The 11,421-nt window shown below is 36.5% G+C and overlaps 1 protein-coding gene and 1 long non-coding RNA gene across 8 annotated transcripts in view; one reads left to right on the top strand and one right to left on the bottom strand.

Moving 5' to 3' along the window:
* Nucleotides 1-870: 870 nt before the first annotated feature.
* PDE5A (phosphodiesterase 5A) overlaps nucleotides 871-11,421 on the bottom strand; it is a 134,865-nt gene continuing 124,314 nt past the window's right edge. For all 7 annotated transcript variants that reach the window (XM_065836321.2, XM_065836322.2, XM_065836319.2 and 4 more), the window contains 6 exons: nucleotides 10,277-10,377; nucleotides 10,105-10,182; nucleotides 9,124-9,187; nucleotides 8,488-8,562; nucleotides 7,892-7,975; nucleotides 871-4,167 (listed from right to left, as the gene is read on the bottom strand). In XM_065836321.2, coding sequence (XP_065692393.2) covers nucleotides 4,030-4,167; nucleotides 7,892-7,975; nucleotides 8,488-8,562; nucleotides 9,124-9,187; nucleotides 10,105-10,182; nucleotides 10,277-10,377 — 540 coding nt within the window. In that variant the 3' untranslated portion in view covers nucleotides 871-4,029. The remainder of the gene's footprint in view (nucleotides 4,168-7,891; nucleotides 7,976-8,487; nucleotides 8,563-9,123; nucleotides 9,188-10,104; nucleotides 10,183-10,276; nucleotides 10,378-11,421) is intronic.
* The window catches only part of LOC139827841 (uncharacterized), a 46,305-nt gene continuing 40,713 nt past the window's right edge, over nucleotides 5,830-11,421 (top strand). Inside the window, exon 1 of the long non-coding RNA XR_011738905.1 lies at nucleotides 5,830-5,927. This is a non-coding gene — a long non-coding RNA (uncharacterized lncRNA). The remainder of the gene's footprint in view (nucleotides 5,928-11,421) is intronic.

Below are 11,421 nucleotides of genomic sequence, written 5' to 3'. Positions count from 1 at the left end.
ACTAGGTCTCTATAAAACCTTTGAAAATGTATGAATTTATTATGAGTGAGGCATTTTTTTCCTTCAAAACTCTCTGCTGTCTTCTCATTCATAACTGCAAGTGGCACCAAGCAGATCACTCAGCAAAGCATCCCCTAATTTTAAGGGGCTGAATCTGACTTTTCATAATCTTCCTGTATAATGATTGGAAAATCAGTTATCCAGTAATTTTGAAAAATGTGATATATGAATTAGTGTTCTAATTTTGGCAGTTCATGCCACTGCCAGATAAAGTGCTTTGGACTGGAGTTCAAAGTTTATCTTTACATGCAACCAGTTGACAGAGGGTGATGCATAAAATCAGGCTTCAGTCCTCTCCTCTGAAGGGAGATCAGCTGGTCATCAATGGAATAGATTACTCACTTCTATCACTTGCCCACTTTTACTTTCATTCTGAGAAGATATGAGAATAATCTGCTCTTAACTTCAAACTGCTACCGATTAAAAATCAATACTGTCTCAAAAATCAACATTAAGTTATTTTCCCCTTCTTTTATTGTGTGACATAAGAGGAAACCTATACATTCTACAGCTAATATGGAACATGTGACTAACTTGTTGGAAAAGCGTTAACAGCCTCACTGTTAATTTAATTAGAAAAGGTAGGGTTAATCAGTAGTTTAGTGTATATTAACACATATGACTAGTTATTTTTTCAGAAGGGGAAGAAAAACAGAAAGAAAGGTGTACTTTAAGCATTAAACTGTGCTGTGGAGTGACTTTAAAAGAAAATGTATCTGAGAACAAGTAGGATACTGACTTAGATATCTTCATTGAGACAAGTATTAAAAATTAGTGGGACAAATTCTATACCAGGAAGACTTAAATATCAAATTTCACAATGGCTTTAATGGACTGAAAAAGTGATAAACTCAATTTCATCTTGACAATATAAGTTAGGAGAGAATATGTTTCAGACCTGATGAAAATAATTACATACGGAACTCTTTATGAAATTGATGGCAGCTGCATGGCTGTAATCCATTAGTTGGCTTTGAAAATGTTGAATTCTGAAGGCAATGAATTTCAGGCAGAAAACAGCCTGGCTTTTTTTCATATTGTCACCTATTTACATTATGAACAAAAATAACATTTTCTGCGAACAGTTGACACAAATGACACAAACCCAGCACACTATGACTTTGTCTTCAGGCAGAGTAGAACACTGTATAAACAGTCTGATCAACTCTAAATTTTCATGAAGTACAGCAATCTATACTTTTAAGGTTCTTAAACCAGTAGCTTAAAGGGGTTGATTTTGTAGGAATATATACAGATACAGGTGTATTATGACATTTAAATGGTTTATTTACTAGGAATTGTATATCTGCTGATCTCTGTAGTGGAGGAGATTCTGTGGGATGTGTACAAATATGTAATTAAATACATGCACATAACTGTATAACTGTGTTCATTTTAAGTGAACCTTTGAAAAGATGCAACGTCACACCCATTTCTTTCAAGTCAAAGGTGTGAATCCAGAACTGCTTTGTAATAGTTCTATGTTGTAGTAAAGCTTTGCTGAACACACAATATAGCAAAGGCATACTGCATACTGGGATCTTAATGTAAATGATATGTCACTACACTGGAATATCACCATAGTTGATTTGCTGTGTTGTCACTGTGAATTACTAGTCTCAACCATACTAGCAAGAATACACCTTTATATACATATACTTGATTCATATTTATCTTAAATACATATCTCATCAGTTAGCATAATAATGATATTTCAGTATCTCAAGCATTCAAGGAAAATAATATACAAGGACTATGAAAATCTTGAAGTTAAGTTTCTTATTTACCAGAAAGTACCTAAAAACTTTTTTTGTAGGGGCGTCTGCCAGGGGGACAGGTTGCTGTCATTTTTCTGCATAGCTATGACATACTACGCACATATATTGTACTGTGTATGTATATAAATATACATATGGAACACTGCATAACAGTAGCCCTGGAATTTGTAATTATTGTTGAATTCCATTCTTTTTTTAAAATCCGGAAAAAAAGGAGAAGTACATTTGTATAAAAATGTTTTCAAAATCAGCTGCAATAATATATTATCGGTAGTCATTAGAGAAATTTGAGATAGGATTTAATCCGTGACAAATAATCTAGGTTGACAGAAATGCTGCAGAGTACCAGAATACTTTATTCAACATTAAAAAAATAACTACGAAACATTTTGAATGTTTTTGAGACTATTTTGAAACATTTGCTTTGTCTTTTATTAGCATTTTGTGTCATTTATTTAAATGCAGAGACTGATAAAAAGAGGTTGTTTTCACTTTCTGACCAGCTCTTACAAGGGGGGATTGATAATCTCCTGGGAAGAAGAATTTGTTGCTGTTTCCAACTAGAATTTTCTGTGTTACTGTGATAGACATAAACTCCCATACTTCAAAGTATAATCCAAAATGTATTACTTTTGCCAAATACTATTGCTGATTTTAACTGAAAAATATTTACTACAGATTAAAAAAATAACAATTTCTGTGTGTCTGTGCAGCCAAAGCTACACATATTGCTAACCAGTCTTAGATTGCTGATATTAATCTCCTAATCCTATCCACCCAAAGAATAGCACTTTTTTTGTATTACTCTTTTGGTGTTTGTCTTATGCATATATTTTCTTGAATTGGTTCCTAATTCAAACTAATTTTTATTAGTCATCTTCATTTAAATAAAATATCAATGCCACTTTTTTCTTAGTGCAAATTAAATGATGTCTTACTTTTCTGGACATCAATGCCTCATACAAATGGCAAATCCCTGTAGCATTCTTGGCTATTTTTTTTTCTTTTTTTTCTTATTCCTTATTTTTTCTTTTTTCTTCTTATTTTTTCATATTCGAGACACTGTGATTAGTCATCATTAACATTAACTAATGCTAAAAATGATTTTTAAAAGCTGTTAACAGAAATCTTTTTTCAAAGTGGTCATAGCCATTTCATAATAGCACTGGCCTAAAGAATCAGTCTTTGATAGTCACCGGAAGTGTCCCATCCTGGTGTCATTCTGCTTCAGATTTTCATCTCTTGCTCTTGCAGTCACATTCTCTTCTATTCTTCCTGCCCATGACTCAGGCTGTTGGTTACGATAATGTCAAATTCAGCTTCCAAATGAGGTTAAAACCAGCATATAAAAATTATCCTGTTTAGTTTCCATTTTTCTGTGTGCTTCTTGTAGCCTTCTATGGGAGCCATTCTTCCATGACAGCCTGTCAGTTATGTTGTGACATTTCGTCAGCCTTCAAGAGCTTTATAATTATCCATTATCCATGGATAATTATGACCCTTCTACCACAAAACTCCTAAGACCTCTGTTGCCTAGTAATTCACAGGGTTTTTAAAATTTTCTCCAAATGTAAGACATTTACTAAGACGAATTTAAAAAAAAAAGAGAAAATAGTAATAATAAAAAAAAAAAAACTACTGGGTGCACAGATTGTGGGACTTCTTCACTCTGAAGCCCAGTTCTGTCTCCTGAAAGAAGTTAGCATAGTATATGCTGGATTAGGCTTCCCAGAATTAGTCCCAATCTTTCCTCTGAACCTCTGGGAAGAGAACAGGCAAGACTGCTCGTTACTTTTATAACATAGCACAGCAAGATTGGAAGAGGAAAAAAGGTGCGAAATGCAGTAGTCTTTAAGATACTGGCCACAACATGATCCCTAAAAAACTATATACATCTATAAAGTAATAGGCTCTTGGGGACAGCCGAGTAACTGCACTCGTACCTTCTTGTGGAATAGGGTAGCAAAAACTACCCTTGCAGATCTTTTCCCATCTCAATTAGATGTAATAAAATAAACATACTATCTTTATATAACCTTGGCATATACATGGTCATGCTATATCTTGAAATGTGGAAAAATAATACAGCAGTGGCAAAACATCAGCCAAATTCATACAGTGTTTGGCAAAATGCAGTACTCTCTTATTACTACGTCTTCTTATGTAAGCTTGTGGTTGTTAAGTCAGCATCTCAGTTCCGTTTGGCTTGATTGCTTTCTCCATTAATGAGATTCTTCTCTTGTTGTTCAGCTAGGGATTGCCATTTCTGCCTATTTTTTCTACAGCCATCCAGTAAAGGGTAGCAGGCCTCTGACACATGTGTTAGTGCCTGAAATAAATTAAGAATATGTAAAATAGAGTAGAGTAGAATAGAATAGAATAGAAATATTTCAATTGCAAGGGACCTACAATGATTATCTAGTCCAAATGCCTGGCCACTTCAAGGCTGACCAAAAGTTAAAGCATGCTGTTGAGGGCATTGTCCAAAAGCCTCTTAAACACTGACAGGCTTGAGGCATCAACCACATCTCCAGGAAGCCTGTACCAGTGTTTGGCCACCTTCTCGGTAAAGAAATGCTTCCTAATGTCCAGTCTAAACCTCTTTTGGTGCGGCTTTGAACCACTCTCATGTGTCTTATCACTGGATACCAGAGAGAAGAGATCAGCAAACAGATTACATTTAACAACAAAAATATGACTATGAGACAGACTAGAATTGAAATATGAGGTCTATCTAGCTATACTTGAAATTGAACTTGTATTTTGAACTTTAAGGAAGGCTTCTTGTTGCACATCAAACATGAACACAGTTACCTGGCACTAGTGTAGATGAGACTGAGCAGCAGTGTCTATACAGCACTTGATGCATAGGTGCAGAAGACACCGTAAGTTTGTTGTACCATGCACAAGTGACCTGTCCAGGATTTCTGGTGAAGTACTGGGTGTTTCAAAAACGTGGACCCAATTTTAAATCTGCAGTTCAGCAGAATGGGGTCTGTCTTTTTGAAACACTCTGTACTGTGCATGTACTTTGTTTGCAAGCCAGCCATTATGTATGACAAGGTTGATCATAAGGATGACCTTGGAATAGTAATCAGACACAGAGTGGACATGGTCAGTGTGACCATATTCACTGATGGTTTGTCAACCAATTCAGAGGACTTCTCCCAGAAATATCTACTTCAAGACAGCACGATAGATAAATTACATTTGACAGTAATGCCTTTTAAGAATAACTGTGACTGAAGTCAATCAAGTATTTTTCATGATGTGGCTGTTACTACATCAGAGTGAAGGAAAACTGGAGTCTGATATTTAAATATGGAATTGAAAATTTAAATGAAAGAACAATTCATAAGCATTTTTTATGTTTTTCTTTCCTGATGGAAGTGGTGAAATGTATCTTCACACTATAATGGCACTCAGTCCTTCCTTGCATAAGGGGTTCTGTTGGCTTTTGGAACAAAGTCATACTATTCAGAAGTGTAAAGTGGGAGTTTAATAGTTCAGATGATGTGAGACAGCCAAGTACAGGAAAGAGTGTTTGAGCCCACTGATTGTATAACTATTGTGACTGACTGTAAAGTACACAGAGAAGAATCCTGCTGGTCACTATATAAAACATACAGTCAGTCAGAATTTCACATGGAATTTAGGTCTCGTTCAAATAACGTGATGTAGCGATCTCTAATTCTCCTGTAACTTTACATAGGGACTCAACTGAATTATCAACTTGCATATATATCTTCATAGTTCCTTTTCGCTTTATAGACTACTTCATTCGTTCCAGTAGACTTAAATTATTCTTGATTTACACCACTGTAAGAAGAATGGAGCTGTCAAATTCCTCTGGAGTTTCTCTGTTTCATTTATCTGAATATATCTAAGTAGCATTTTAAGCTGCTAAATGGTACACTTTTTTCAATTAAACTTTGAGGAGAGTGAAATACACTTCTTTTTTTTTGTTTTGTTTTTGTTTTTGTTCAGGGAAGACTTGTAGATCATTCAGTTTAACTGCACTGGTTCCCCAGCTTAACACAAGCCACAGAACTTCAGTTCATTGACATCTGAACTACTCTGAATAACATGGTAAGTCACATACTTGCAGTGCTGCTTGCATTGTGTGTCAAACTCCTGCTGAGTGGATGAAAGCTAAGAAAACAGCGAAAAGGCTGTTGTTACAACCCTGTTTATTGCGTGCATTTATAGCATTAGAACATTGGAGACTGAACTGTGTGCTTGTTCATTTTCAAAGCAACACTGAAGCTGTTCATATGTTTTACCATTTATCACTCAGTGAAGAAAACAAAAACCTGTATAAGCAGGTGATATCCCATACCTGTACTCCAGTCAAAATAAACAAACACTGGATCAGCTCAAACCATAGACCCTTCCTTGGATTTTTCCCAGTACTGCTCTGGGTTTTGTCACTTCCTCATAGGCGCCCCATTCTCTTTTGTGCTTTCTACCCCCGCACTGGTCAGTGTCACTTGTCTGTCAGGTTAGGACACACGCTGGCACACTCTGAGACTACATAAATCACAGACATTGTCAACCAACTGTTCCAGTTCAGGTCAGACTGTGAGACAGGATGACAAATAAGAGTGATACACTGGAAACTGTAAGAGGCAACGTCTTTTGAATGAAAATATGCTGCGTAGAGCCCCTCCTGTGAACGTAGCCTCTCCTTCTTTCTTCCCCAATTAAAGAGAAGGAAGAAGATGCCAAACATACATAGGTGCTTTTGGCTGCTAACCAGGAATGGCTTTGTCTTCACTGTGGTTTAACAAAACTGCAGTTACAAAGCAGAGGCATGGCAGCTAGAACTTACTCATGCACCTCGTTTCCTTGGACAAATTGTACAGGAGCTGGGTACAGTTTACACTTGGTAACCGTTGACATAAGCTGCAGTGTATATTTCAGAGTAAATAATTGAAAATGTTCTGGTCTTTTCATAAATGAATAAAGAGTATAGGAGTTCAGACTATGGAGCTGTGGGCATTCAAACCTAGTCAAGTTTTCTGTTCAAAGAATTATGTGTATAGTCTGTACCTTTCCACAGATACTGGGTCTTCTTTTAATGGCCTCCCTCCTACTAGAGACAGTATTCTGTTTTCTCAGCAAAGGCTGCCTTATTTTCTTGTCAAACAGTTTCTACAGCACAAAAGCACGTGAGTTTCAGCGGCAGCAGCTAGTAGCTCCCTCTTTGTCCTCTACCCTTGTTTCCTTCCAGCTGGTGGATGTGGATTCTTTTTAGAAGCCTTCTGTGTAAGGGGGGAAAATTTGAGTAATCACCTTGTTCCTCCCATTGGAAGAGGCTATCTGTTCCTCACCTTTGTTTTTCTCACCTCAGTTCCTGTAAAATACTTGCTACAGTCTCAATGAACAGCCTTTCACTCTAGTGCTTTACTGGTTTTAAAAAAATCAGAAATCATCATGTTTTTTTTCACACTATATCTGACCAAATATCTGCTTATGCAGTTTGTGACTAGGATGAATAATATTTCAATGAATTCTCTCATGCACTGCTTTTTGCGTGTGATAAAAGAAAGAAAAAAATAGGATGGGAAATGTCAAACTTAGATAAATTTCCTATATGTAGCATATCACCTTTTGCATGAAGAATTCTGAATTCTTTAGAACTCTTCAACAAAACTTTTTTTTTCCATGCACTACGTGGATAGCATTCTTTTCATAGATAGCAAAGTGTTAGTTTTGTGATTTTCCCTGATGATCATAGCAGCTTACTGGCAGAATCCAGAATATAACCCTGAGATCTAACACCAAGTCCCAAGAGCACAGCAATTACCACTAGGTTTTTAAAAAATATAACAAAATACATTAATCAGACAAACATACCATTAATGATAAATACTAAAAGTAATCATTTCTCCAAATGAACCATATGTAATATGTAACAAAAAAAAAATCCTTTTTAACTAGGGGACTAGTTTTTTATTTGATTTTGATCTAATTTAAAATCTGAAATTATTAGGGGCTTCAGTAAGCAGTTCTGGTTTTTAATTTTTGCAATTCTTTCGTAGGCACCATACCTCATATAGCTGCAAACAAACAGCATCTATGAATCCAACCTGCATGCTGGGAATTTTATTTTTCTTCTCTCTGTTCATTAGATCCTGCAAATAAGAAGTAAACAAGCTCTGTATTTAAACGCATTAAATAAAAAACCCAAAGAAAACCAAAGAGACAGCCTGGAACTAAAAAGCAGCAGCATAAAAAGCACAGCAAGCTCAGCAGGGTATCATTATGTATGTTATAGTGCAGGTATTCTGAGTGCACGACTAGTCTTAGGAGGTGGTCTTTGGACTCACAGAGCCTAAATATCTAGAGAAACAGACAAGCTTACTTGTTTAGGATAGGTTGCAAAAAGGTACCAATTTAGGAGTGTATTTCCTAGACAATTTAGCAATACTAATTCAGGAGAAATAATGCTGTCTGTTCTTCTGGCTCAGAGATAATGACACAGTGTTTGGGAACCACACAAGAAAACTGACTACTAGGAAGACAGGGAAGGAGTTGGTTCTATATTCTGGGCCCTGGGAGAAATAGTGGCTTTTGAAAGGAATGTGTAGTGCTGTTTGTAGAAGCCGTTTTGAAAGAGGTGATTCTGTATGATTCTGCCACTTACTGTTGGTTCTATGTTGAGTTCCTTCCGCTCTTTATCTCCTTGATCAAAGAACTCAGCAGCTACAAGCTCAGCAATCTGTAAGAGATTTTCCACATTGAGCACTCTCAAAGGTTCCTTGCTGCCTACAAGCAAAACTGGTTCCTGTGCTTCCTCTCTTCAGGATATATTGAATTGGGACCCCCTATAATGAGACTCTCCAGCTTAACAGCTAGCTTTTAGAATTCTTCATGTACACATCTGTACACAAAGGAAAAAATCTGCGTGTGCTGATATTTCTCTGACAAAGCAAGGTGGATAGAATGGCACTTAGGCCTCTCACCACTGAGAACAGTTGGAATGATCAACACATAGGAAAAGGTCAGCTGATACTAACTAGTCTTGTAGTAACACAGAAATGTTGGAAAGAACAAAGATTCCTGATTTACCTACAGATTACTGCTAACATGGTGACATAGCTAAATGCATAGATCTTGCTGCAAAGACCTGAGAAAGTCTCCAGTCTGCATACAGCACTTTGAAAGACTGCTACCTAAGGCTCTGCATTCCACCACTGTCTTTGCCATAAGGCCTGGATGGAGGAAGCAGAAGCTGTTACGCCAAGTTTATATTTAGCAAATCTTAAAATTAAGCATATACCCGTTGCTGAACTGGCCATGGTTTGGTTATGGCTGATAAATCACAAGCAGTCATCAGCATTGCTCTGCAGAAGAAAACAGGAAGAAATCTATGAATTGCTGTATTGTGAAATGTATGTAGCCACCAAGTCAAGTGATCAGTAAAATAGAATATCAAATTTCTAGGAACATCAAAGTCAGAACAACAAGTTAAATTAAATCGAAGTTGTAAAGATGTCCAGGGCTCGATGATGTGGTAGACTTTTGTCTGTGTGAAAAGAGCACACAGAAATGAGCAAATCTGGACTGGGTCATCTGGTAGATTCACGTCAGATGAACCATTTCATTCTCTTTGCTACTGGACAGACAGCACGTTTATTTATTTCTGACACTAGCAGTGACTGCCATTTTGTTGACAGTATGATGGCCAAGGCCTGAAATAGGAATAGACATAAAACGTGACTAAATTAGAATGGTTTTTAAGGGCCCTGAATTTGAAATATAGCATCTTCCCTTTCTCAGACAGCCTAGGTAAGCCTGCTTTTCTGTAGCTGTGAATTACAATGTGTGTCTCTATTTTTACTCTTCTATTCTCTTCACTTCTTCCAGTAAGAAATCAGTTCCAAAACAAACTGCCTGTCCTGAATCTTTAGTTATTGGTTTCAGCAATTAAATATTTAAGCATAAATTATCAACAGCGGAATAACATGGTACCTACACGGGAACCCTACACTCTTTGGGAAGAGCAAAATTGCTCATGTAACTCCATGTGTTACTTAACAAAGTTTATTATACAGTCTGTGGACTTAGTAATTCAGATCTAGAGAGTCATTCAGTGATGTATATACTAATGCCAGTTTGTACAGGCCCAGAGCACACAGATCTGCTAATTTTAATGAAATTAACAACATGGCATGGTAAATTGTGCACCTGATAATATTAAATAAAATAATATAGTTCAAATTAATTAATAATATTAACTAATCATTCTGTGTTTACTTACAAAAATAGCTCCTTCTGTGTAGGATCTTCCCAATTAAATTGCTTCTTCCTTAGAAGTTCAAAAAAGTCTCCTCTCCTCCTTTAAAAGAAGTTTAAAAAAAAGATTTTGCAGCATGCTGACACAATCCAAACATCCAGCAATGACTATCCAGCCAAACTTGCCTCTGACTTACTTTATGTATAGTGCTAGGTCTGTGGCAAGAATAGCTTGTTTTATCATTTTCAGTGTGGCCTTGTATTCTTCAATGGAAAGGCTGCTGAGAATCTGATTTCCCTTTACAAAAACAAACAAACAAACAAAAAAACAACAGTTACCAGTAAAAAGGGCAACAGCATACCAGTTTGCTAAAATGTCTCTTCGATACTGGATCATTCTAAGTTGCTTGCTGATATCTGATGTCATTCTTTTACTCTGCTTCCTTTTGCAGATTCCCTAATTTAAAAATAAAATTTCCAGTCCTCTTGAGTAATGGCAGAAAGCTGCACAGCAACAGCATCATAATTGACTATTACAAAGTGAAACTGCAGGCAGAGCAACATCAAAGCCTTTAAGTCCGTTTCCTTCATCAAAATTAAATTTGCTACTAACTGTATCATAATATTTCTCTTTCCTCTTCCCCACCTCTCTGAAACATGGGAATGAGAACAGATTCAAGTACCTGCCTGTACACCTCATCTTAATGAAAATGCATTATTTTTATAAGCAATATAAATAAATAACAAGCTATTACACAGAAATCTAAGATCAGCAGCCCACTGTTAAAGCAAAGCACTATGGAGCTGGTGAAATGGCAACTTGCCTCCACTTTTTTCCATATTTTCCTGTCTGCATAGGAAAGAATAATTGCAATACAAAGGATGTTGGATGTACCATGTCTGTGGTACAAAACAAACTGAAAATATACTGCTTTGAAATGATTGTGCATGCTGAATAACTGGTCTTAGAATTAGTTAATAATATAGGACAAGAATGTAGTTTTATTTGCATATTTACTTTACTTAGGTTTGGCTTCACTTTGGAATGTCAACATTAGCAGTGTTTGGTTTGGTCTCATCAGGACTGCTTTGTTTATGCATAGGCCAGAATGTTTTTTTGAAATGAGGGCAAGGACTTGGGTTTGTTTGGTGGTTCATAAGAGGTCACGAAAATGCCAACAAAGCCTTTTGTTTCCTTTGGTCCAAGGAAGCAGGAACTTAAAAGGATATTAGCAAGACGTCCCTTATCAGGGAACACTTGATAAGGTTTGGTGGCATTCTGAAATGAAACTGTGATTTCAAAACTGCTGCATTTACTTTCTTTACCCAAAAAGGAATAAAG

This window comes from Patagioenas fasciata, chromosome 4 (assembly GCF_037038585.1).
Source record: "Patagioenas fasciata isolate bPatFas1 chromosome 4, bPatFas1.hap1, whole genome shotgun sequence".
Taxonomy (NCBI): Eukaryota; Metazoa; Chordata; class Aves; order Columbiformes; family Columbidae; genus Patagioenas; species Patagioenas fasciata.
This window is presented reverse-complemented; position numbering and strand designations above follow the sequence as displayed.